The sequence below is a fragment of the Salvelinus namaycush genome, chromosome 18 (genome assembly GCF_016432855.1).
Source record: "Salvelinus namaycush isolate Seneca chromosome 18, SaNama_1.0, whole genome shotgun sequence".
Lineage (NCBI taxonomy): Eukaryota > Metazoa > Chordata > Actinopteri > Salmoniformes > Salmonidae > Salvelinus > Salvelinus namaycush.
In genome coordinates this window covers 34,529,542-34,557,514 of record NC_052324.1, presented here as the reverse complement: position 1 = coordinate 34,557,514, position 27,973 = coordinate 34,529,542, and the positions used below count along the sequence as shown (strand labels likewise).

At 43.3% G+C, this 27,973-nt stretch overlaps 2 protein-coding genes across 4 annotated transcripts; both read right to left on the bottom strand.

The window, feature by feature from the left end:
• Window positions 1-222: 222 nt before the first annotated feature.
• LOC120063388 (phospholipid phosphatase 1-like) lies at window positions 223-8,604 on the bottom strand. 3 transcript variants are annotated; one of them, XM_039013745.1, is made up of 7 exons: window positions 8,403-8,604; window positions 8,073-8,240; window positions 3,911-4,062; window positions 3,463-3,746; window positions 3,237-3,294; window positions 2,938-3,114; window positions 223-2,709 (listed from the first exon to the last, which is right to left on the bottom strand). In XM_039013745.1, exons 2-7 carry the CDS (start codon window positions 8,128-8,130, stop codon window positions 2,587-2,589), a joined length of 852 nt encoding a protein of 283 aa, XP_038869673.1. In that variant the 5' UTR covers window positions 8,131-8,240; window positions 8,403-8,604; the 3' UTR covers window positions 223-2,586. The 3 variants fall into 3 exon arrangements, with proteins under 3 accessions (XP_038869673.1, XP_038869674.1, XP_038869675.1); XM_039013746.1 differs by having other exon boundaries at window positions 8,073-8,151; XM_039013747.1 differs by having other exon boundaries at window positions 8,073-8,147.
• A 5,879-nt stretch (window positions 8,605-14,483) lies between these two features.
• On the bottom strand, window positions 14,484-21,913 carry LOC120062799 (chondroitin sulfate N-acetylgalactosaminyltransferase 1-like). Its single transcript, XM_039012871.1, has 10 exons — window positions 21,729-21,913; window positions 19,538-20,130; window positions 19,304-19,404; window positions 18,960-19,132; window positions 18,475-18,691; window positions 16,761-16,862; window positions 15,886-16,067; window positions 15,683-15,777; window positions 15,495-15,576; window positions 14,484-15,399 (listed from the first exon to the last, which is right to left on the bottom strand). Exons 2-10 carry the CDS (start codon window positions 19,919-19,921, stop codon window positions 15,107-15,109), a joined length of 1,629 nt encoding a protein of 542 aa, XP_038868799.1. The 5' UTR covers window positions 19,922-20,130; window positions 21,729-21,913; the 3' UTR covers window positions 14,484-15,106.
• Between the last annotated feature and the right edge of the window lie 6,060 nt (window positions 21,914-27,973).

Genomic DNA, 27,973 nt, shown 5'->3' with positions numbered 1-27,973 from the left:
AAAACCAAAAGAGGCATCCCGGTGTCAGACATTGTTGCATTTCGTACTAAGGTGATGCTGGGTATCTAATCACAATTTACCATGAGTGAGTCCAACATAAAATACAAAAAGCCAGTGGAAATGTATGTTTTTTTGCATTTAGTACCCTGCACCTGGAATTTCAATTAGTCCAGACAGACCTTATGTTTATGGTATTAAAAACAGCATATTTATACCACTTTGCACATTTCACACATACTTTATTAACCATGTAATTAATATGTTATACCATGTAATACATGGAACACTTCAAACTTAACTGGTTCATCTTCTAGAGAGATATAGTAGTGTTGTATTTTATCCTAGATCTTTCTCAGACATGCACTGAGGCATGAGATCAGCTGTTTTGACCTTCTATTAAATCAACTAAACTATACCAGCTTTTATAGTCAGTTTCCAAATGCAAAAGTCACATGAACATAAATGTATGTGTCATGTGATCATTTCACATGAACATCACACGATGAACATGACGTTTCCTTCTATTCAATATCTTAGATTTTGTATGCAGTATATTTCCCTTTGTAGTCTCATGACAACATTGAATCAGAAAAATGTAATAATATCCTTTCAATATTATTAAAATAATCTCTTTGTAAGTTGTCATTCTCTGGATAGGTCCCCAATTAATCTTTAGTATTAAGCTCTACTTTGGTGAGAGGCTGTCCTTTAGAACATCAAATATTGATTCACAGAGGAATAGAACATGCCTGGTAGGCTGGAAGGAACCAAATGGCTCCTCCTGTCACACAAAATAGAAGTGATCTTTTTTCAGACCAAAATCACAATGGAGAAAATCTGGGCCTCCATTAGGGCCCAGAGTGTTTCCTGGTCAGATCACAGGGCCAGGAAAAGTAATGGGACTTGAAAGTCATGTACAGGGTAGAGGAGAGCCCTAAAGCAGAAATCCCTCAACCCTATAACGCTCTGTAATTAGACATGGCATGGACATTGTTAAAATAGATCCCTAGCAGGTGATCATGCTGTTATCCAAACCATGCTATAATGTCCTTCTCTGAGTACCCAACAGGTAATAATTGCAGAGCAGGCCATACTGAAAGCCTATAGCTTATACAGACAGTAAAAATGGTAGTACCTCACTGCTTAAGCGGTAATTTACGTAAAACACGTTTTTACCGGACAGCAACTAAGCACCAACAGCAGATGTTAGTTAAGGTGAATTATGGTGCAAGTTACATAAAAATGTGTTTGATTTGAATGTGATTTCGTTCTCATTTGCATGCCCATAGTTTATATGTGATATCCTGACAGTTGAGGACACACTCACATTGGGAAATGGGATGAACAACTGAGAGACAGAACACAAATATTTCCAGACTTGCGGTGAGTAGCCTACGCCTCTAGTCTGTATTGTGGCTTTTGAGCAGTCATTAGGAATATGTTCCTTGTGTTCAGACCTCACCCTGCCTTCCCTCCTGAGCCTCTGCGGCCCAGAGGCCCCACTTAACTCTCATTTAAAAAAGAGACCCTTTATGTCAATGGGACATCCTGGTTAATGAAAGGTTGAATAAATAACAAAAAGCAGCCTACCCAGGCTATTTGACAGGTATGGGTTTGGCCTTTCTGTATGGGTAGTTTCTGTCTCTGATGATCTCACAAAAACAATGCACATATTTCTACAGTTTACAAAATGTGTCTCAGACACAGCACTTTTCCTCGTACCAAAGAAGCCAAATGGAATGCCATCTTCCTTTATCTCAGATCACAGATACAGTTTTTACACCAGTACTTCAAAAAAGATACAACAAACTGTAAAAAAGTTAATTTGTCTAGTTGCCATCATGATTTCTACTATTGGACACATTTGTTAGGAGTTTGCAGGGAGCTTTGAGCAAGTAGCAGCAACAATCTGGCGAAGGCAGTATTAAAAAATATACACAGTACATAGTACATAATTTCAGATTTCAATAAGTCTCCAGGCTTTCATTTAAGCTTTGGGACAGTAAGGGTTCACAGATGTAGGATTTATTATTGGCCTGGCTGCACACCAGTGGAGGCTGCTGAGGGGAGGATGGCTCATTATAATGGCTGGAATGGAGTGTAATAAATGGAATGGAGTGAAGGGTATCAAACACATGAAAACCATTCCAGCCATTATTATGAGCCTTTCTCCCCTCAGCAGCCTCCACTGCTGCACACATGGACACTCTGCTCACTGTAACAACTGGGACTTCATTCATTTCAAACAAAAGCTTCAAACCAATGCAAACACAACAGCTCCAACAAACTCAGACCTCACAGCGTAAATGCAAAGACCAGAAACCCAATCCACGGATCATTAGCTCAAGACACCCAACCAAAGGAGACAGCCTAGGCAAGATCATTGGCTCTGAGAGGGCTAGGAGCTGTCTTCAGGGCTCGAGCAAAGTGACCACCACGACAGCCAATGCCAATGAACTGCAATGCATTGAAATAAATAACCATAGTCCTCCATAGTGGATGGCAGGTAGTGGTAGCATGCTACTAGCATGCTACTAGTCCTCCATGCGTTGTCTGCTACAGTAAGTCCATGTTGTGGGCAAAGCTTCAGTCTGTGCTTCCATAGTGGTTCTCATTATCTGGGTTGTCCTGGAGACTGGTTTCGGACGTCTCCTCTTCTATCTCTACTGGATCAACAGGCCTCTTGAAGAAGTCGGACGCATAGAACACCTGTGTTGATAGAGCAGAGAACATGATTTGTTTATACAATGGAGACAGAAACTGAGAAAATGACTTATGGTGATACAACCAAGAATGTGTGTGATGTTGTCTCTAAGGGAATGAGAATAAAAGGTTTGTTTGCTAATTCCTTTATGTGTTTATCCTAATTATGCCAGTGCCCTTGGTGGTAGCATGTTCATTGATGTATTAAACCATAGCCTACAGCTAGCTACCCACCGTGAGTATTGCGACTATCGCCCCCTGCAGGAGCCCAGTAAGTACGTCACTCCAGTGGTGTTTGTAGTCAGAGATGCGTGACAGTCCCACGTAGATGGATATTGCAATCAGGAAGAACTGTATGGTGGGTCTGAGGAGCCTGGCCCACTCTGTCTGCAGTCTGGCCTGGACGTACAGCTACAAGAGGAAAAGAAGAAGGACACCATCAACATCATGAAAGGGAGCTATTGCTCAGGGACGAAGGAACTGTTGTAGCCTCCCTGTATGTACTGTATGTAACAATTATCTGCTATACTTACTGCAAGGAACAGCATACAGTACATAGAAAAAGATGAGTGACCAGAAAAGAAGGAAAGTCTGTAAAAACAAAAAGACAAAAGAGATTAGGGAAAGCTACAGCATGGCAAACACCTTTTGAGCTTGCATTTCCCAGTTAAGAGTTTTTCCATTTTGATTTTGTAGCAATGCCTTCTCTTGGGATGTATCCCAGGTTTTGAGATACAACCCTCGGAGCCCTTACTGTACCTGGCCTCATCTACCATATCCTTGTCCCCGGTACAGGTGAAGTTCTCGATGTAGCCTCCGGCCCTGCAGTTGATACGGTCCCACACAGGCTTACACACAGCCAGGAAGTGCGGCCGCAGTCGACCGATTGAGTACTTGGCAATATCCGTCAGTGATTGGCTAGCAGCAGCCCCGAATAGGAAGCTGGCCACTGCTTTATAAATGCGCGCCACGTAGTTAGTCCCCAAGGACGATTTGGTTTTGACACGAGTCATATAGACGCCAAGGCACTCACCACTGACTACCTGTAACAGCAAGAAAGCCATCTTTAACTGAGGTCAATTGAATATGTTAACATATTGTCTCATATAATTGCAGTTTTACCACAAACCTTTAAAACACACATGCCTGATATGTTGATGACATTTTGAAGAGAATATCTGAGAACAGGGCAGAGGTAATGACTTACCACAAGCAGTGTGAAAGGGATCATGACTCCCCCCAGTAACTGATAGGATATGGTGTCCTCTTTCAGGGGGTATCTGATGGACTCATCATTACAGAAGAAACCCCTTTTGAAGGGATTGTGCTGAGGGGTGAGGATCGCAAAGGGAAGTCCAACTGGAGAGAGAAAGATAATCAGCAATAGTCTCCTTGTTCAAACTATCTTTTGTAATTCTGTACAACAAGCTTTTGACCAAATGTTTTTATCAAAAGTCACAGGAGAAATGAACTTGCTAGGCAAAACCTGATACAAAACAATAACCAAATAAGACGTGCTTGTTCATGTTTTCACTTGATTTGGTTAGTCCATTTCTCTCCCTTCCGCTCACCTTACCAAATAGCCCAGCCATGGCCAAGTTAACAAATTAAGGTAAAAGTCAATATAATGGAGGAGGTAGAGTCTCCTAAATAACTAATAGAGTCCAGGATGTGAGTGGACAGCACATCAACTAACGATAACATGATTTGACAGAGTTGTCATGGAGATGCTGGCATGGATGTCTAAATGCTTCTAATAATGTCAGTCAGACTCACTCAGGCACACAGTCTAACTGACCTCTAGCAGTTAGGATCACTTTCTCACACTGCTCTGCTCTCATCTGATTTCTATCTCGCTCCTCTTATTCACTGTCCACAACATTAGGCCTTTACCAAGAGAAATATGGAAATCTAGGCCTAACTATCCAATGTGACACCAATGGGATATTACCCATTGGTAACCATTGTCAGAAGCCTGGCATTCTCAACAACACTAACAGAAAGATATAGAAGAGTCAGTGGGGGTGCTGCTGTGGCCCAGGAGTGGGGAATGCAGACAATGAAAGCAAATGCTGAAAAATAAGTTCAAAAGAGTAGCAGTAGAATTCCATGTCCTGATATCTCTTTCTGTCTCTCATGGTAAGCACTCTCTCTCTTGTATCATTCATTTGCACACTGCAGAAGGCGACATACACTAGTACGGTCCACTGTTTCCATCGCACAGCGCATTTCATCAGCTTCTATGTTTAACAGAGTTTGTTGTAAGTTCAAAGTAGGTTTGCTGTTTCTTAAAATATCCTTCTATTCCCACTTCCAAACTTCACAGATACTTAATTTGCTGTTTGAATCACGCAGGTTACACAACCAGCAATTGTTCTAAGTATTAGAGTGTACGTGAATAGGAGTGCTTCAATTAGCTATCTATTCCACCCTCTGGCCAGATTCTGGCCAGTAAGGCACATTCCACTCCGTCGCACTCCGTTGGCAGATTTCAGCCTAAATGAGATAACTAGCAGTCACAGGTCTTTGATTAGAGCTTGTCCTGTTATGTTGGGGAGTATGGACACCATATGCCATCCTTTGTAAAACATTCTGACTGCATCTAATTGATCACAAAGGGTGAAAAAAAATCCAGAACAACTCCAGCATAGAACATTGCTCAAAGGGTTTTAAAAGTGCTACACTAGCCGCTAACCAAGTCACTCGTAGGCACAGATTTACCATCCTTTTAGCTTCATTTTAAGGACCATGATGTGAAATATAGAGATTTGGCAAAAGGGTAATCACCAAAACACAGGTTTTTAGAGATTTGAGTTGTTTTGTGTTTTTGCAAATTTTTTCTGTGTAACTAAAGATGTTGCAGGATTTTGTGATTTTGTGTAACGAATGACAGCATGACACTACTATATTATGAGAGAAACAAGTTTGTTTATGTCATTGAGCAGAGATGGCCAACTATCTTAAAACATCCTAAAAATAAAGAAATGTTCTCCCTCCTGCTTCCATATTTTAAAAAGCAAGGTTCCCTGGCACTTTTGTGTTGTCTAACAACTACTTAGTCACATAACTCTGACAAGTCTTGTCAAGACATCGTACTCAGTGTTGACCACATGAGTTCAGAGACTACAAAAACAATGGTCTTCTCGAAAACCATTACATGCGACCAAGACCCTTACCCAGAGTATCAAGACCCAGATCCAAACCGAGTTTAGATCAATACCAGTTGCGGACTTACCATTAGGCGGAAGAGGCAATTGCCTCAGGCCACACATCATTAAGGGGCTTCGTGAGCTGGACATAATAAAAAATAATAAAAACATAATTTTTCCGCTTGAAGCCCACAGATGCTATGCTGGATTTAATTGTAATTTTTTTGTCAATGAACTATACAAAATACTCTGTCACGTTAAAGTGGAAGAAAAATAAATGAATGAAAAATAAAACACTAATATATCTTGATTACGTAAGTACACCTTGATTGTACAATATTTGCACATTGTTATTTTTTAAATTCTCCAAGCTCTGTCAAGATGGTTGTTGATCATTGCTAGACAGACATTCTCAAGTATTGCCATAGATTGTCAAGCCGATTTAAGTCAAAGCTGTAACTACGCCACTCAGGAACATTCAATGTCGTCTTGATAAGCAACTTCATTGTATATTTGGCCTTGTGTTTTAGGTTATTGTCCTGCTGAAAGGTGAATTTCTCTCCCAGTGTCTGTTGGAAAGCAGAGCGAACCAGGTTTTCCTCTGGGATTTTGCCTGTGCTTAGCTGTATTCCGTTTCTTTTCATCATTGAAAAAAACTCCCTTGTCCATGCCGATGACAAGCATACCCATAACATGATGCAGCCACCACCATGCTTGAAAATATGAAGAGTGGTACTCAACGATGTGTTGTGTTGGATTTGCCCCAAGGGGTCTGAATACATTCTGAAGCCACTGTAGGTCATTAAGGGGCCTGAATACTTTCTGAAGCCACTGTAGGTAAATTAAGGGGTCTGAATACTTTCTGAAGCCACTGTAGGTCATTAAGGGGTCTGAATACATTCTGAAGCCACTGTAGGTCATTAAGGGGTCTGAATACATTCTGACAATCCCTTTTGCCCTTAGAACAGGCTAAACTCGCGGGGCATTGACTCTACAGGGTATCGAAAGCATTCCACAGGGATGCTGGCCCATGTTGACTCCAATGCTTCCCACAGTTGTGTCAAGTTGGCTGGATGTCCTTTGGGTGGTGGATCATTGATGATACACACGGGAAACTTTTGACTGTGAAAAACCCAGCAGCGTTGCAGTTCTTGACACACTCAAACCAGTGCACCTGGCACCATACCATGTTCAAAGGCACTTATATATTTTGTCTTGCCCATTCACCCTCTGAATGGCACACATACACAATCCATGTCTCAATTGTCTCAAGGCTTAAAAATCCTTGTTTTTTAAAACTTTATTTAACTAGGCAAGTCAGTTAAGAACAAACTCTTATTTGCAATGACTGCCCACCAGGGAACAGTGGGTTAACTGCCTTGTTCAGGGGCAGAACGGCAGATTTTTACCTTGTCCGCTTGGGGATTCGATCCAGCAACCTTTCGGTTACAGTCCCAACACTCTAACTAGGGTACCTGTCTCCTCCCCTTCATCTACACCGACTGAAGTGGATTTAACAGGTGACATCATTAAGGGATTATATTTTTCACCTGATCAATCTATGTCATGGAAAGAGCATGACATAGCTGTTCCTAATGTTTTGTCCCCTCAGTGTATAAACTCGGGGGGGACTGATAATGGAGTGATCATTTTCTGGTTAAATAATAACTGGATAACTGGATTCAAGATTTACCCCTCTGATTCGCTTGTTTAATACACAACCAGAAGGTTATATTCAAATAAACTGTGCGGGTCTGAATGATCTCATACAATATAGGTTATAGGTATCGTTTCCCCAGAAAAACGGAGGTGGTGACTTTCCTCTGCATGCTATGTTAGGTTATAAGCTAAGTTTGAGCCTAGCTAAAACTAGAGCACAACGTTTTTTCCTGGTCAAGACATGGTAAAGAAAAACTCCTGGTTATTATATTATACAGTCTTACTGTGTGTTGTCTTGTATGCTATTATAACAGTGGTACTGACAACAGCAGTGTAGCCTATCTCTAGTGGATGAGAAATGGAATGAATCAGCAGCGAAATAGGACACCCATTCATTCAGACTTAGCAAAGCATATTTGCAATAAAGTTGTAATAAAGAGATAACTCAATGGGACTGGTGTTTAGGCTGCAGTTGGCTAGTGCAGAATAACTTCTCACAGAAAAGGGAACTATAGGCCATGACACTGCCAACAACAACTGTATAGTACGTAGGCTACATACCGAGGAAAAGACAGGTAACGTCGAGAAGGACGAGTGGGATTCTGCCAGCTTCAAACATGTTGCGTCTCGGGACTTCTGTCTGACAAATACGTAAACTCGTGAGCGTTCGGCTGCTGTCGGCTTTCTTCCGGCGAGATGAGAGACAGTCTATCTGTCGAACATGCCTGGCTATTTGTAGAAAACAATTCAAAACTTCCGTTTTTAATATTGTAGGTCTTAGCCTAAACCAAAAAAATAGGTAAACCAAACTGTTTCTGTTATCCCAGGGGAAACCGTATACAGTCTAGTTTATAAACTACTCCTAAAACCTTTACGTTTTCAATCCCTTACCCTTTAAAATTGTCACAGCCCAACTTCATAATAAACAGATTTTTCGGCGAAAGACGCTCATAATCTTCTGGCCCGTCTCGTACGATGCTCCGGAAATAACACAGACAGGCCTCCAGTTGTGGTAATGATAGGCCTCCAGCTGTTGTATTGCTAGTGAAATACAACAGCTGTCGCCCGATGCTCGACTCGCTCCATCCCCTCCCCTTTGCTATGGAAAGTTGAGGGCAACGTCACTCTTGCTATTATTGGAAACTCCACGGCTAGAGGGTGGGAAAAATGTTCAATGGAACAGCACCCAACATGATCAATTAATTTACTCTGATTATGTTGAACAATTCTTAATAGAAGGATGATGATAACAGAGGTGTACATTTTCCCATACATTTTTACAGGGGCGCAAGTTTCACTGGGGACGGGGTACATGCCCCCCCCCCACATTCTAAAATTGCATTTTTGTCCCCCCCCCCACTTTTAGCATTGGAATGTGACAGTGGCAACCCATCATTCAGGGCCCCACATTTTTTCCCTGTTTTGCATGCTATTTTGACGTTAATATGTGTCACATATCAGTTTGCAAACAATGTAAAAAAAATAAATAAAAAAAAGTTAATAAAGCTGCATACAAACTTGGTCTCTTTTTTTCTTTCTTGAGTAAGTCAACTCCAAAATGCAGGTGTTTCAGCCTAGCTCAGTGCTTTCTGTGGTGTTAGGCCAGCCAGCGGAAAATATGGAGCGTAGGTGTTGGAAATGTTCTCTGGTTGCGCCGTGATTGGCTCAGTGTTCTGTCACTCATGGGGACACTACATCACCGCCAAATCTAAGGGTAGAGCTCGAAAATTCAAGCCTATTGGGTGCTGCCATAGAGTTACATTAGAAGCGCCCATCCAAGAAGGCTCAAGGTCATTGGCCACAGCTAAAATGACATCAAATCACCTTATATCTACAGTAGCTTTGATTGGACTGTCATACTATCAAAATCTTAGCTAGCAAGCTTGCATTCATCATTATGAATCAAGTCGACAATCTACTGGCAAATGCTTTTTAATCATCATAATGAAGCGAAATTATTGATAAAACGTATCGGTGCTCATCGGCCATTGGACATAAACATTGGAAATCGCAAATTCAACAATGAGTGGTTTGCAAAGCGATCACTAGCCTGCTATACAGTGGAGTGGGTTTGTGGTTCCAAGTCTGGGTTTAAGGGTGTCTTTTCCAAGATTGAAAACATAAATATTCAACATTGGCCATGCTAAAGTCAACACAGCATGACTTCTGCTGCACTCAAAATAACTGTAAACTCACAACTGGGAAATCTGACTTCAGTGAGTTTAAGATACATGAAAACTCTGAAAAAAACTAGCTCTGACTGGGAAAATACATTTTGAACGGTCATTATTCTGCCCTTGAATTGCGTTCCCATGCAAAACTAGACAGATAGCTAACAACTAAGTCTTCAATAAAACTCCCAAGGCGTTACTTTTCTTGAATGAATATATTGAAAACGTTTATGTTGTGAAACTGCAAAATACAGAAAATAATATACTTTAGTATTGTAATAAATACCATTTAAAATAACACAAGCATATTGCTATTACATTGTTATAACTAACTTCTTTCTAAGCAGGGTTTCTCACAAACTCATAAACAGATACAGAGACCCACACACACACCCAAGGACAGAGGGCTGACGTAAACCTTTCATAAACACTGATAAGAAAAGGGTGCTTGGGTCCGCATTTCACGAGATAATAAGACACACACACACATACCCAAGGAAAGAGGGCTGACTACGCACACACAAAATCTCCTGCTTAGCTGAACATTTGATAACAAAGAACTTTTGCTATAAGACTCAGAAGGATGACGCCCAGCTCATCAGGACCAATCTGAGAAGACAACAACCTGTCCAGAACCAACCAAAGGACCAGAACTTCCAGACTCAACCTACTTTCTGTGTTGTATAAAATGTCTATGCATTCTGTTATCTGGGCTTTTTCTGGAGGTTCTCTATGAGCTAAAGGAACGAGACCGTATACGCCTGTATCAGATATCTTTACTCATAATTAAACTGTCGCTTGTCATACAATTTATCACCTTGTCTGAATCGATCCTTGACCGGCTCACCCTTCTCCATATCCAATTATCAACAGTATTCAATTCACACCGACATACTGTAGCTGTACATTATACATTTGAAGTTGCATGAATACAAAGCGCGTGCTAAGGTACCATGCATCTGGCATGATGCCAAACCTTATAGCTAATTGTTACTCATATGGTAATTGGCTAACTCCTTTAATTACTCTAATAATGTACAACCATCTCTGTAGAATAACAAAGCATATTACACTAGAAACAGTAACAAAACTACAGTATTGTATATTTTACAATTCGTTTGCATGATGCATGAGAAAAGTAATAAAGCTGACGGCATACATGAAAGGCATTGCAATTTGTGTGAGTAAATGCAACCAACCAACATTGATATGTAAGCAACTCTATCAATAACAAGATTATCATCACTAGCTAAATGCTTAAATCGAACTTACAAACAAATATTTTCCAAGGCTGAAGCGTGACAAGAAATAGTTACACAAAGACCTGCACCGTAGCGTTGTTTTTAGCTGCTTCTATGCGTGCAGAACGAATTCTCTACTTCCTGTTTGCGTACAGTCTTTCTAAGTACCAGAAATCTCCACTAGGGGGCGAATAACACCATGGAACACAATGAAAATCCATCTTAACCATTGTAATAACATTATCTGTTACCTTCTAACAGGATGGCAGCACAGTCATCCAACTCGGAGTTGCATATCTGGAACTCGGGCCTCTTTCTAGAGCTCTGACCTGAAGATCACTGACATCATCATGATTCAACCTTGTTTTTTTACGATTTTCCAGATGTCTTGAAAGCACCATAAATAGAGAGAATGCCAGACTTTGATGCCAAAATTTGCCCACGAAGGACCTCCGCGCCCCCTTCCTGCTCAAGTGAGTCCAACAATGCCTCGTATGCTGCTGCATAAATTATGTAATAAGCCAGGGAGATAGCTAAGAAATCAATACTAAGTGTATGTTATGTTGTACACTGTTAGTAGCCCATGTGCCTCACCCTAATAATTTTCCCTCTTTTCCATTAATTTTGCCTACGGTTCTGACTTGGTGGTGCACATGTAGCCTATAGCCTGTTTTAGAGAAATGTAATCATTGAATATTGTAAGAGCTTTCATTGTCTGCTTATAAACTCGGCAAAAAAATAAATGTCCTCTCACTGTCAACTGCGTTTATTTTCAGCAAACTTAACATGTGTAAATATTTGTATGAACATAACAAGATTCAACTGAGCCATAAACTGAACAAGTTCCACAGACATGTGACTAACATAAATTGAATAATGTGTCCCTGAACAAAGGGGGGGGGGGGGGGGGTCAAAATCAAAAGTAACAGTCAGTATCTGGTGTGGCCACCAGCTGCATTAAGTACTGCAGTGCATCCATCTCCTCCTCATGGACTGCACCAGATTTGCCAGTTCTTGCTGTGAAATGTTACCCCACTCTTCCACCAAGGAACCTGCAAGTTCCCGGACATTTCTGGGGGGAATAGCCCTAGCCCTCACCCTCCGGTCCAACAGGTCCCAGATGTGCTCAATGGGATTGAGATCCGGGCTCTTCGCTGGCCATAGCAGAACACTGACATTCCTGTCTTGCAGGAAATCACGCACAGAACGAGCAGTATGGCTGGTGGCATTGTCATGCTGGAGGGTTATGTCAGGATGAGCCTGCAGGAAGGATACCACATGAGGGAGGAGGATGTCTTCCCTTTAACTCACAGCGTTGAGATTGCCTGCAATGACAACAAGCTCAGTCCGATGAGGCTGTGACACGCCGCCCCAGACCACGACGGACCCTCCACCTCCAAATCAATCCCGCTCCAGAGTATAGGCTTCGGTGTATCGCTCATTCCTTCGACGATAAACGTAAATTTTACCATCACACCTGGTGAGACAAAACCGCGACTCGTCAGTGAAGAGCACTTTTTGCCAGTCCTGTCTGGTCCAGCGACGGTGGGTTTGTGCCCAAAAGGCGACGTTGTTGCCGGTGATGTCTGGTGAGGACCTGCCTTGGGCTCCTGAGCGGCGCAGTGGTCTAAGACACTGCATCCCAGTGCAAGAGGCGTCACTGCAGTACCCGGTTCGAATCCAGGCTGCATCACATCTGGCCGTGATTGGGAGTTCCATAGGGCAGCACACAATATGTCTGGGGTAGGCCGTCATTGTGAATAAGAATTTGTTCTTAACTGACCTAGTTAAATAAAGGTTAAATTAAAAATAAAATTACAACAGGCCTACAAGCCATCAGTCCAGCCTATTGAGGACAGTCTGAGCACAGATGGAGGGATTGTGCGTTCCTAGTGTAACTCGGGCAGTTGTTGTTGCCATCCTGTACCTGTCCCGCAGGTGTGATGTACTGATCCTGTGCAGGTGTTGTTACACATGGTCTGCCACTGCGAGGGCGATCAGCTGTCCGTCCTGTCTCCCTGTAGCACTGTCTTAGGCCTCTCTCTCTCTCTCTCTCTCTCTCTCTCTCTCTCTCTCTCTCTCTCTCTCTCTCTCTCTCTCTCTCTCTCTCTCGCTCTCTCTCTCTCTCTCTCTCTCTCTCTCTCTCTCTCTCTCTCTCAGATAGAGAGGAAGGAAGGAAGTGAGTTAGAAATATTGACTCTCCCAATGTTGCAATGCAAGACCAGAAAGAACACAAATATTGACATACATGCAATTGCTCATCTACTGTTGCTGTTGTAACACGTGGTCTGCCACTGCGAGGACGATCCGTCCTGTCTCCCTGTAGCGCTGTGTTAGGTGTCTCACAGTAAGGACATTGTAATTTATTGCCCTGGCCACATCTGCAGTCCTCATGCGTTCTTGCAGCATGCCTAAGGCACATTCACGCAGATGAGCAGGGACCCTGGGCATCTTTCTTTTGGTGTTTTTCAGAGTCAGTAGAAAGGCTTCTTTAGTGTCTTAAGTTTTCATAACTGTGACCTTAATTGCCTACCGTCTGTAAGCTGTTAGTGTCTTAACGACCATTCCACAGGTGCATGTTCATTAATGTTGATGGTTCATTGAACAAGCATGGGAAACAGTGTTTAAACCTTTACAATGAAGATCTGTGAAGTTATTTGGATTTTTATAAATTATCTTTGAAAGACAAGGACCTGCTGAGTTTTTGTCCCATTTTATCCTACGGTTCTGACTTGGAGTACAGGGAGAATACTGTAAGAACGGCCCATGTTCTGAATTATGTTGCTGTACATTTCAAAAATGCTGAACAAATAGTTATATTGACTATGTCCGTCCTGGCTCGCTCATTAATGTCTTAATCGAAAATACAGATTGCCTCTTATCCGCTCGTTGTCCCCTTATGCCATAGTTTGTACATCTCAATTGTCAGTAGAAACCACATTTGCTTAAGCAAGTCATCCATATCAGCTATGTTTTTTTTTAAAGGCAGTAAATTAGGCTGAATGAACTGTTTCGCTGCCAGATAAGGCTCCGCTGATAGCTAGGTGTAGCGGTGGTAACAGCTTTATGTAGGCCCTTACAGTTTGTGGGCACCATTTGTCACCGTTATAGTGCAATTAATGTATTGTTTAGTGTTGTGGTTTTTAGTTTGCCTCACAAAGATTTACATGTTAAAATTGCCACTGGAATGTGATACAAAACGAGGCAAAATAAGAACACATTTATGTCCCACCCCACTTCTAAAACACAGGTTCCAACAAAGTGTTTCTTCTGTTCTGTGTCAAAACATGCCTGACCATGAAATACTGGCAGTTGTAGGCCTCCACACCTTGTAGCTATGTCTGCACAAATAGACTCTCTCTCACACACACACACACACAGAGGGTAAGGAGGAAGGAAGAGAGAGAGAAATGGTTTTGAAATATTGACTCTCGCAATGTTGCAATGCAAGACCAGAAAGAACACAAATATTGACATACATGCAATTGCTCATCTACTCCCAAATCATGTAAAACGCTATGAAAGTGCATGCAATCAGCATTCTTTTAATTAGGCTTCTTGATCCTTCTATCCAGGTAATGGGCTCCAAGTCAGTTGGTTGGTTGAGGCATTATGATCTTGTATTATTCTAATAAATATTCAGATACAGTTATAAATACAGAGTGTTATACAAAAACATTCTTCCCTTCATTTATACAAAAATATTATTGTCATTGAGTCCATAGCAAGTTGACAGTCTCAATACAACAAAGTGTGTAAGGTTATTCTGCCCTCCCTGCTTTCACCCAGTGAGCACAAGAAGTTGAAAGACATCTTTGCAACGTCTTTTCAACCAAATGCTCATAGGACAGACTCATCAGATCATTAGGCCATCATACGTCAGCAAAATGGCAATGACGACATACAATGAGTGCATGACATCACATCAATGTTTTATTCAATAACATTTTAATCTTGTCATGACAAAGTTTATGTCTCATCCCTCTACACACCCTCCCCAGTCCTTAAGTTGAGTCTGTAGGATGATGAGATCATTGTTCTCTCAACAAAACCTCTCCAGAGGTTCTGATTTCCTCACCCTGACCACAGGTCCAGGGTCAGATATAGTTCAACCTCCTAATGGTTAAGGCTAGGATAATGGGTAGGGTATTCTGATCTTAGATCTGTGGTTATGGGGCAACCTCTACCTCAAGTGACTTGAGTCGTTCAGTAGTTTCTGCCTCTCCAGGTGCTCCTGGATCTCCTGTGTGAAGAACAGCTCCCCCAGGTGGCCGTGAGAGGCCTCGCTCATGGCCTTCGTCTGCATACACATCTTATACTTGTCTGGCTGCAGCTCGTCCGCGCATTGCTTCTCATGCCACAAGTGGAAGAGGTTACGGGAGGGAGAGCGAATCACCATCAGCTTGCTGTGCAGGTACTTTCTGTATAGGTGAACATCCTCCAAACCCCAGCCTTTGGTGTTCCGGTCAAACCCACCTGTGCAGATCAGAGATATAAATTGACAAAATCAATCAATCAAATTAACAATCAGTCAGTCATTCAATCAATGAAGAAACATATCGTTTAATTACCTATGTTGATGAAATCAGACCTATACTGGCAAGTCATGCCAAACCCAAAATCTCTCCAGAATCCAGCATCCTTCATTATCACCTGTTGCAGAAAGACACAAAGTAAAAGTATCATAAGAAAACACAATGTAATGTATAAAACCTTTTTCCTATTTCCACACACAGGTGCAACGGCAAGAAAGACTCACCAGTTGTTGTTGAATAGAAGGGAAGGGACTCTGGTTATTGTCGATAAGAGATGGATTGTACTGACTGAAGAGAACTGGGTAGAACACTTTCTTACCTAAAGTTTGAAAAACAAAGACATGCATCTTCCATTAAAACTTCCACTTCCATTGACAGACAGACACACTGACAGATTGATAGATAGTTAGTAGCTCCCGCTCCTTACCAGGCTCTGCATTGAGTCTGCAGGAAGTGAGGAAGTCTAGGGTAAAGTGGATGTCGACGTCGCAGAAGAAGAGCAGCACGTTGTGGCTCCGCCTCCAGGCCCGCGCACCCACCTCTAAGCCCCGCCCACGAGAGAATTCCTCGTTCAGTTGGATCAGCGTGAAGTTCCGGAACTGGGTTTCCCTGGGGGAGGGAAAGGTCATCTAAATCAGTGTTTAATGAGAAACGGTCATCAGTCCAACTGGAGGTCCTCAAGCCTTAGGTCAAATCTAAACAAACACAGTTGTGGCTAGAAACAGGGTTTCATCATTTGAGTGGGTCATAAGAAAATGTGGAAATTTGGAGTGATCAAATCAAAATATGGGGGGGTTTAACTTAAACACACTTCCACATATTCACATACTATAAGCTCTGTCTGTGGCCAAAAAAATGCTGCCCTTTTCATTCCAGTCCTGTTGGTTATCCTGTATATGTATGGATCTGTATATGTATGGATCTAATACAATCAGGAGATTACTCAAATTTCACTCCTTACAGTCTCCTAGCTCTGCAGAACTCCCCTGGCTCCTAATGCTTGAAAGGATGTGCTGATTAAAGAACATTAACCGTTACTGTATATCTCATTGGAGTTATATCTACACTATCTGCTATCCACCAACGACCGCAATGCAGCACAGACTCATCCCTAATTAGGAATTCCAGAGGAGCAACAATGCATTCATTAGAAGGCAATATGCTGTTGGACAGTACACTGTGGAGCTGAAACTTGAGATGAAGATTTTCAGACCTTTGAGCCCTGTTTGATGGAGTAAGCTTGCTGTAGTTTTGAACTTGTTATTACTTACAAACATGGTATAGCTGAGAAGAGTTTATTACCTGGATGTCTGATCCATGATGGCTTTGACCTCGTCAATCTGGTCCCTGCCAAAGTAGACCACAGTGAGGTGGGTCTTCCCTTCCTGCTGGATGCACACCTTTCTGAAACAGCAAGATAGCAGTTACAAGCTGACCACAACGCTCGCGTCGCGTGCGCGAGCGTTGCAAAATAAATGTAGAAATCCATGTTATTCAATTATTGCACCCACACTGCTCGCACGCGCCAACGAGCATCTGCGTTGCCAAGGGCTAAAATAGAAATCAGTTATATTTCTGATGCAGATCGTGCTGCAAGTCCTGCCTCTCCCATCTCATTGGTTTGTAGAAGGAGGTACCCACGTGCCATCTCCTCATTGGTTATACCCACGTGGGTGACGGAAAGACGATCGAGGTCAGTGGTGGTAATGCACCTAATGAAAGTTGCCAATCGCAATATAAAGTCAAGAGAAGAAAAAGCCTGGAAGGAAGAGAGATGACTAGAAACAATTCGGTTGACCGTTTTATGTGTGGATTAATTGTCGGAGTAGAGGACCTTGGGCATTTCAGGTAAAATAACAACTCAATGTTTATATCACAGGACAGATTAGCTAGCAACAGCAAGCTAGCTAAATAGGACAAATTAGCTAGCAAGTGCAAGCTAGCTAGCTAAATTTCCATAAATGTTTAATGCTTTTCGACCTGTCCCCAAATTAATGTAATTGGTTCAGAGTTTGTTTTGATATTTTAACCTGCGTGTCGTGATCGCGTTTGGTGTGGGGGGACAAAATACATTTATGCATGATGGCGCACGATGGCGCACGCGTGCAGTCGGTTTGGGTTCCGTGTTATAGTCTCCCTAGACCACAGGTGTCAAAGTCATTCCATGGGGAGCCGAGTGTCTGTGGGTTTTCGCTCCTCCCTTATACTTGATTGATGAATTAAGGTCACTAATTAGTAAGGAATTCCCCTCAGCTGGTTGTCTAGGTTTTAATTGAAAGGAAAACCCCAAAACCTGCAGACACTAGGCTCTCCATGGAATGAGTTTGACACCCCTGCCCTAAACAGATGGGCTGCCTCCTACAATGTTACCCATGTTCCAGCATACATACAGTACCAGTCAAAAGTTTGGACACACCTACTCATTCAAGGGTTTTTCTTTATTTTTACTATTCTCTACATTGTAGAATAATAGTGAAGACATCAAAACGATTTAATAACACATATGGAATCATGTAGTAACCAAAAAAGTGTTAAACCAATAAAAACACATTATATATTTGAGATTCTTCAAAGTAGCCACCCTTTGCCTTGATGACAGCTTTGCACACTCTTGGCATTCTCTCAACCAGGTAGTCACTTGGAATGCATTTCAATTAGCAGGTGTGCTTTGTTAAAAGTTAATTTGTGGAATTTATTTCGTTAATGCGTTTGAGCCAATCAGTTGTGTTGTGACAACGTAGGGGTCGTATACAGAAGATAGCCCTATTTGGCAAAATACCAAGTCCATATTATAGCAAGAACATCTCAAATAAGCAAAGAGAAACGACAGTCCATCATTACTTTAAGACATGAAGGTCAGTCAATACGGAACGTTTCAAGAACTTGATGGTCATAAACACCTGACATTACAATTGTTGATGCTGGGAGAAAAACTCTGTATATACAACGTAAATGGTTATCTTTACTTCCAAAACCGCCTGAGATTGTGGGCCATGTCGTTTCTTTTTGTTCCAACCTGAAGTTGTTGATGAACTGTCTGAATGTGTCAGCCCTCCTGGACAGTGGTACTATGATGTTGATGAGCATGTGGCGTGTGTCCACCCTCTCATTCTTCACCCTGACCACCGGGCCGAAGGGTCTGAAGAACACCAGGTGTCTGAAGTCCTGCGGCCCCTCGCCCTTAAACATCAGCTCATACACTGTTCCCTTGTCACGCTCTGTACGGGTCAGCCCTGTTAGGGATGGACGGACGGACGGACGGACGGACGGACAGACAGACAGACAGACAGACATACAGACAGACAGACGGACGGACAACAGACAAACATCAGCAAGTACAAATCATTTAACCAATCGCAAATTGTCTTCATGGCCCTCTGGAGATCTGAGAGGATTTCATACTTGTAAGCAATTTGTTGAAAAATGTCACCTTTTTCATATTAAAATTCCACCTAGACAATAGGAGGGCAAAGTCCACTTGTCTGGGCCCAACACGCTCACCCTCTATGAAGTCCGATGGTGAATATGAGCGTCGGCGGTGCTCCCCGTGTCTCCGTGGTCCGTTGAGGACCTGCAGGGCTATCTCTAGCGTACCTGCCAGCTCGTCTCTCCGGTCCTTCCTCACAGGCCTCTCCTCTGGATGACGGGTCAGCCCCATCTCGAGCTGGTACACCCTGGAAAATAACCATTCTGAGTAGCACTGCATTTATACTGTACCTCAACATGGCAACGTGCTTATGGTTATGAGTATGGTCAAGATGATCAGGTAATGTGGTTAGTGTAAAGCTCAGGGGTCTAATTATAAGGCCTTTGAAATAAATAAGGTCAAAGGTCACTTGACTGACCTGTGCAGGGTGAAGCTTTCGAAGGGAATCACAGCGTACTCACTGGGCAACTTCTCACCAGACTGGACCTCAGCCCGGCTCAATTGGGCTTTGAAGAACTCCTGCCGGAAGAGTTGACATACTGATTGATAAAGATGTACACACACACACACACACACATGCACATGCACACACTCACGCAAAAACACACACACACACACACACACACACAGACACATACACACACACACTCACCTGGAGGTCGGTGTGTGTCTGGGGCCTATGCAGGCCCTCCAGCCCCATAGGTAGAATCCCTTTGGCCCTGGCCTTTTCCAGAGACTCCTGCAGCTGCTGGGTCCTCATCTGGAGAGCCTCTTTGAGCTGGGCTATCTGCTTACTGAGACTGTTAATATAGTGCCTGTGTGTGTCCTCGCTCTCCTGCAGTAGCGCCAGGTAACCCTCTTTACTGGTGGCTCCTCCAGCCCAGACCTGGGCCTGTTCATGGCTGTAGCTGATGGGGGGTTTGCAGGCCAGCAGGTAGAGTAGAGACAGGCAGCAGCACACCACTAGTGCTATGACCCCAACACGGACCACCAGAGCTAACAGCCACCTCCGGAACATTGTGGATTCAGAGCACATTAGCGTTTACACAGCACATCTCTGGAGCATGGTAGGGGATTTCAGCTTATAGAGGTCATCCTTCCCGTTGTCTTCACTGTCCACACTCATCTCTCAAGTCACCCATGAGAGAATGGTCTTAATGTCCCATGACACTCATTCCACCAATAGATGAAGTCCATCACAGCATATTCATGCCATATTAAAGGTTAAAGGGCATTCTTCCTTGCCTGAAATGGAAAACAAATGTATTAAGTTTCTAATAGTAAATTCCAGTAAAACCTGAGTCCTGATTACAGAATCAGGCTATGGGACAGTACATATCCAAGCAAAAGTCAGGCTCCTGTTAGGCTCCTACATTCAGTAGGACAGCTGTATGACTGACAATGTGTGGACTGTGGATGAATGACATACTGTTCCAAATGAAAGAAGCAGATTATTATATTTACGTTACAGTATCAGAAAAGAAGATGATTCGATTTAGAGCAGTGGTCGGCAAAAGGCAACTGCCCACAAGTGTTTTTTTGGGGCCGAACGTTTTTAGTAAAAAATAATAATATATATTTTGGGGTGGTGGGGCATTATAGTTCTTCCAAAAAAGACTGTAAAATCACCAGGAATTTTGCTAAAAATGTGTATAATTTAGGAAATCTGATCCCAACTATTCACACAAATTAAAAAGAGGCAGATGTGATCGTGTCACACTCGTGTGCGTGTGTGTGTCGGACTCTACTAATATAAGACATAGAGAGAAACACCTGAACTTACATACTCTTGCAGAACCACAGCGCTGTAGAAGAAACTGCAGGACACAAACCTCTCTCTATATCTGTGTGTATGTGTGTAGGTGTGTTTTGTTAGTCAACGTTAACTCACAGCACAGTTAGCCCTTTATAGACCAGGTAGAGGTTGAACTCATGAAAGAGCTGCTTATGTTTCCAGGTCCACTCGAACTGTCAGAGAGGATACACATAGCCTGCAGTACACACCCGTGTGTGTGTTTCTCAGAAAGGATACAGACAGCCTACAGATGTAGAATCTTAATTTGATCACCCTGTTGCAGGATACATTTAAAAAGGGTATTGCATTTGAGGTTTAAAAAGGCTTCTGAAGTTTGTAATATCCACTTTGAAATTTCAGACTTGATTTTTCCTTACGAAAAATATGTCAACCCCTACAAAAATGTCCATTAATTATAATCCACATAATAATTGACATTTCCTGTTGCTCTAGGATTATTTTCCTGCTGTAGAAAACTGACTCAAATTAAGATCCTAGATCCTAGATCCAGTCCATACTATAGGATATTATACAGCCTGCTAATGTGTATGTGTGTGTACATGTGTGTGTGTGTGTCAGTTTTTGTCAGAAATGTGTAAAAGCTATGTTATTTTTATACTGATACTCTATAGTGCATTGCATTTCAGATTTATATTTTACTCCAGTTATTATGCTTATGCTAGCAATCTTGTCGAACTGAGCTCTGCAATGAAACATTGAGCCATCATTATAACAAATTCTAAATGAAGTGACATGGACTTTGGTCATGTTGCAGGACAGCTACCAGAGAGTTGAAATTACATACTTTTAATGAAGATACAGATCTTTATCCGATGAAGGGATCTTCACTGAAATACCATATCTACGCACATATAAGTAAACTGATACTGAGATTTATATTTAACTAACATATCTCTCTCTCTGATTCACAGTTTGACATTAACTTTCTGATTTTACTCAGAGAAACAGACAAACAAGTCTGCAATCCACATGCCCTCAATAACTAAACACTTCTTATTCAATATAAAACAATGTATACTTTACTCACCAACTGCTCTCCATCTCTCGGCATGCAACATAGCAGAGATAAGACAGATCCAACATGATTTAATAATCGCCATGCATCTCTTTTAAGAGTTAGCAAACTTACTGCACAGAGCTCTGCGCTTCCTTCATATTAGCCCACGACAGAGCTCTCTCTCTCTCTTTCTCTCTCTCCCCCTTCCTCTTACTCTGTCTCTCTCTCATTAGGACGCCTGAGAGCGAGAGAGAGCAAGAGAGAGAGAAAGAGAGAGCGAAAAAGAGAGAGGGGGTACACAGAGAGAGCTGAAATGGCCCTCTTTGGCTGAGCTCACTGCTGCTGAGTACACCCTCTGTCTCAGCCTTCCTCTTCCTCCCCCACTACTCCCTCTCCTCCCTCATTCTCACCATGAGAGCAGTGTTTGTTAGTGTGGGGTTGTATCAGTAGTATGAAGTAACTTCCTTTCCTACCCAGTTCGTTCACCTATTAGTGGTACTAAAGGAAATTATATTAGGAAAGGAGATAAGGAGATAGGACTATAAAGACTATTGGAACACAACCTGAGCTCCAGTCTCAAACTCCAAATCCTCTTCTTGAAATCCCCCCTTTTAAAACTTTCAGTCTCTTTGACAGTGAAGTTAAACTAGAAGTACGAGTGGGAACTGGCTTTAGAAGCTTTATGATGATTTGACACATGCACACTATCCTAATTTCTTACTAGATCATTGGTAGCTGTAGGATTAAGTGTGATGGAAATGTACATGCTGTATCTACATTCCAATTGAGCTCTACCAGATGAAACATATTTGTCCAAAAGTAACGTAAAGGGAGTTTAATTTTCATAATATAAGACCATTGAACAGTTTTTGCTGAGATAAGGAGATAATCAAATTCATATATTAGATGTAGACTGAGGAAGCAGCAGAATTGCATGTCTCCACGAGTATCCTTTACAGAAATAACACTTCAGATGTTACTCTTATGTTGTACATGAGGGTGGCGCCAGAGACACTATCATGCTCAGCATGCACACACACACACGCACAGACACACGAGACAAAGCAGTCAAGAAATAAACAACTTGTAAAGTAGTAAACTAAGAAGAAGGGTAAACACCTCCATTTATTCAAGTCACATTTGTGTACGCCGACTGATTTAAAAATGTGCAATGTGGCTGGTGTAGGAAAACCAAACGTCCCAGGCACATTACAGGTGCTATAGGTGGTGCTATACAGTAGTTCTCCAGTAGTTATCTTTATCCCATGGTCAGTACTGGGATGTACCTCCATGGCACAGGCAAACGTTACATACAGTACATTCGGAAAGTACTCAGACCCCTTGACTTTTTCCACATTTTGTTACGTTACAGCCTTAAAAAAATATATTTTCCTTTTTTTTTTCACCTTTATTTAACCAGGTAGGCAAGTTGAGAACAAGTTCTAATTTACAATTGTGACCTGGCCAAGATAAAGCAAAGCAGTTCGACACATACAACAACACAGAGTTACACATGGAGTAAAACAAACATACAGTCAATAATACAGCAGAAAAAAAGGTCTATATACAATGTGAGCAAATGAGGTGAGATGAGGTAAAGGCAAAAAAAGGCCATGGTGGCGAAGTATATAGCAAGTAAAACACAGGAATGGTAGATTTGCAGTGGAAGAATGTGCAAAGTAGAAATAGAAATAATGGGGTGCAAAGGAGCAAAATAAATAAATAAATACAGTAGGGGAAGAGGTAGTTGTTTGGGCTAAATTATAGATGGGCTATGTACAGGTGCAGTAATCTGTGAGCTGCTCTGACAGCTGGTGCTTAAAGCTAGTGAGGGAGATAAGTGTTTCCAGTTTCAGAGATTTTTGTCGTTCGTTCCAGTCATTGGCAGCAGAGAACTGGAAGGAGAGACGGCCAAAGGAGGAATTAGCTTTGGGGGTGACCAGAGAGATATACCTGCTGGAGCGCGTGCTACAGGTTGGTGCTGCTATGGTGACCAGCGAGCTGAGATAAGGAGGGACTTTACCTAGCAGGGTCTTGTAGATGACCTGGAGCCAGTGGGTTTGGCGACGAGTATGAAGCGAGGGCCAGCCAACGAGAGCATACAGGTCGCAGTGGTGGGTAGTATATAGGGCTTTGGTGACAAAGCGGATGGCACTGTGATAGACTGCATCCAATTTATTGAGTAGGGTATTGGAGGCTATTTTGTAAATGACATCGCCGAAGTCGAGGATCGGTAGGATGGTCAGTTTTACGAGGGTATGTTTGGCAGCATTAGTGAAGGATGCTTTGTTGCGAAATAGGAAGCCAATTCTAGATTTAACTTTGGATTGGAGATGTTTGATGTGAGTCTGGAAGGAGAGTTTACAGTCTAACCAGACACCTAGGCATTTGTAGTTGTCCACATATTCTAAGTCAGAACTGTCCAGAGTAGTGATGCTGGATGGGCGGGCAGGTGCAGGCAGCGATCGGTTGAAGAGCATGCATTTGGTTTTACTTGTATTTAAGAGCAGTTGGAGGCCACGGAAGAAGAGTTGTATTGCATTGAAGCTCGTCTGGAGGGTTGTTAACACAGTGTCCAAAGAAGGGCCAGAAGTATACAGAATGTTGTCGTCTGCGTAGAGGTGGATCAGAGACTCACCAGCAGAAAGAGCGACATCATTGATGTATACAGAGAAGAGAGTCGGCCAAAGAATTGAACCATGTGGCACCCCCATAAAGACTGCCAGAGGCCCGGACAACAGGCCCTCCGATTTGACACACTGAACTCTACCAGAGAAGTAGTTGGTGAACCAGGCGAGGCAATCATTTGAGAAACCAAGGCTATTGAGTCTGCCGATGAGGATGTGGTGATTGACAGAGTCGAAAGCCTTGGCCAGGTCGATGAATACGGCTGCACAGTATTGTTTCTTATCAATGGCAGTTAAGATATCGTTTAGGACCTTGAGCGTGGCTGAGGTGCACCCATGACCAGCTCTGAAACCAGATTGCATAGCGGAGAGGTGCGGTGGGATTCGAAATGGTCGGTAATCTGTTTGTTGACTTGGCTTTCGAAGACCTTAGAAAGGCAGGGTAGGATAGATATAGGTCTGTAGCAGTTTGGGTCAAGAGTGTCCCCCCCCCTTTGAATAACTTTTTGGAGTTTGTGTTGCAGGAAGCAAATTTCTGCTTGAAAAAGCTAGCCTTGGCTTTTCTAACTGCCTGTGTATATTGGTTTCTAACTTCCCTGAAAAGTTGCATATCACGGGGGCTGTTCGATGCTAATGCAGAACGCCACAGGATGTTTTTGTGTTGGTTAAGGGCAGTCAGGTCTGGAGAGAATCAAGGGCTATATCTGTTCCTGGTTCTAAATTTCTTGAATGGGGCATGCTTATTTAAGATGGTGAGGAAGGCATTTAAAAAAAAAAATCAGGCATCCTCTACTGACGGGATGAGGTCAATATCCTTCCCGGATACCCGGGCCAGGTCGATTAGAAAGGCCTGCTCGCTGAAGTGTTTCAGGGAGCGTTTGACAGTGATGAGTGGAGGTCGTTTGACCGCTGACCCATTACGGATGCAGGCAATGAGGCAGTGATCGCTGAGATCTTGGTTGAAAACAGCAGAGGTTTATTTTGAGGGCAAGTTGGTTAGGATGATATCTATGAGGGTGCCCGTGTTTACGGCTTTGGGGTGGTATCTGGTAGGTTCATTAATAATTTGTGTGAGATTGAGGGCATCAAGCTTAGATTGTAGGATGGCTGGAGTGTTAAGCATGTCCCAGTTTAGGTCACCTAGCAGCACGAGCTCTGAAGATAGATGGGGGGCAATCAGTTCACATATGGTGTCCAGAGCACAGCTGGGGGCAGAGGGTGGTCTATAGCAGGCGGTAACGGCGAGAGACTTGTTTTTAGAGAGGTGGATTTTTAAAAGTACAAATTGTTTGGGTACAGACCTGGATAGTAGGACAGAACTCTGCAGGCTATCTCTGCAGTAGATTGCAACACCGCCCCCTTTGGCCGTTCTATCTTTTCTGAAAATGTTGTCGTTAGGGATGGAGGTTTCAGAGTTTTTGGTGGTCTTCCTAAGCCAGGATTCAGACACGGCTAGGACATCCGGGTTGGCAGAGTGTGCCAAAGCAGTGAATAAAACAAACTTAGGGAGGAGGCATCTAATGTTAACATGCATGAAAGCAAGGCTATTACGGTTACAGAAGTCATCAAAAGAGAGCGCCTGGGGAATAGGATTGGAGCTAGGCACTGCAGGGCCTGGATTCACCTCTACATCACCAGAGGAACAGAGGAGGAGTAGGATAAGGGCACGGCTAAAAGCTATGAGAATTGGTCGTCTAGGACGTCCGGAACAGAGAGGAAAAGGAGCAGGTTTCTGTGGGCAATGAAATAGCTTCAAGGTATAATGTACAGACAAAGGTATGGTAGGATGTGAATACAGTGGAGGTAAACCTAGGCATTGAGTGATGATGAGAGAGGTATTGTCTCTAGAAACATCATTGAAACCAGGTGATCTCATCGCATGTGTAGGTGGTGGAACTGAAAGGTTGGATAAGGTATAATGAGCAGGGCTAGAGGCTCTACAGTGAAATAAGCAAATAAACACTAACCAGAACAGCAATGGACAAGGCATATTGACATTAAGGAGAGGCATGCTTAGCCGAGTGATCATAAGGGTCCAGTGAGTAGTGAGGTTGGTTGGGGTCACGGCGATTCAGACAGCTAGCCGGGCCATGGGTAGCAAGCTGGCAGAAGATGGAGGTCTGTTTTTAGCCACCTCGTGCGTTTCCGTCGGTAGATTGGTGGGGTTCCGTGTGGTAGAGGGGACCAATCCAATTGGCAAAATAGTTATAGTTATAGTGGCCCAAGAAAATTGTCCGATAGACCTATTCAGATAGCAGCCGATAAGACAGCTAACGATTAGCGGGCCGCAGATGGGTGTTCAGGTTACGTCGCGACGGAGGGGCCAGTTGGATAACTCCCTCGGGCAGATAACGTCGGTAGTGCAGTCGTGAAGGTGAGGCTCCGCATTGGCAGTAAAACGGGTCCGGATAGGTGATTGTAGCCCAGGAGTGGCTGATGGAACTCTTCAGCTGGCTAGCTCCGGAATAATTGATGTTTGCTCCGGGACCGACGTTAGCCAATAGTCACTTGGTGTGCTTTGGGTCATTGTCCTGTTGGAAGGTGAACCTTCGCCCCATTCTGAGGTCCCGAACGCTCTGGAGCAGGTTTTCATCAAGGATCTCTCTGTACTTTGCTCCATTCATCTTTCCCTTGATCCTGACTAGTCTCCCAGTCCCTGCCGCTGAAAAACATCCCCACAGGATGCTGCCACCACCATGCTTCCCCGTAGGGATGGTACCAGGCTTCCTCCAGACGTGACACTTGGCATTCAGGCCAAAGAGTTCAATCTTGGCTTCATCAGACCTAAGAATCTTGTTTCTCATGGCCTGAGAGTCCTTTAGGTGCCTTTTGGCAAACTCCAAGCGGGCTGCCATGTGCTTTTACTGAGGAGTGGCTTCCGTCTGGCCACTCTACCATAAAGCCCTGATTGCTGGAGTGCTGCAGAGATGGTTGTCCTTCCGGAATGTTCTCCCATCTCCACAGAGGAACTGTGTCAGTGACCATCGGGTTCTTGGTCACCTCCCTGACCAAGGCCCTTCTCCCCCGATTGCTCGGTTTGGCCGGTCAGCCAGCTCAAGGAAGAGTATTGGTGTGTAGCTGTGCTACTAGAGATTCCGGGTTCGAGGCCAGGCTCTGTCGCATCCAGCCGCGACCGGGAGACCCATGGGGTCGCGTACAATTGGCCCAGCGTCGTCCGGGTTAGAGGAGGGTTTGTCCTGCAGGGATGGCCTTGTCCCATCGTGCACTAGCGACTCCTGTGGTTGGCCGGGCGCAGTGCACGCTGACACAGTTGCCAGGTGCACAGTGTTTCCTCCGTGCGGCTGGCTTCTGGGTTAAGAGGGCATTGTGTCAAGAAGCAGTGTGGCTTGGGTTGGGTTGTGTTTCGGAGGATGCACGGCTCTCAAGCTTCACCTCTCCAGAGTCTGTATGGGAGTTGCAGCAATGAGACAAGACTGTAACTACCAATTTGGTACCATGAAATTGAGGAGAAAATGGGGTAAAAAGTAAAATGAAATGATTTGGCCACTGAGAGGCCACTGAGTGGTGCAGCTCTCTAAGGCACTCCATCACAGTGATAGAGATGTCACTACAGATCTGGGTTCAATCCCAGGAAGTATCACAACCAGCCGTGCTTGGGAGTCCTATAGGTTGGTGCACAATTGGCCC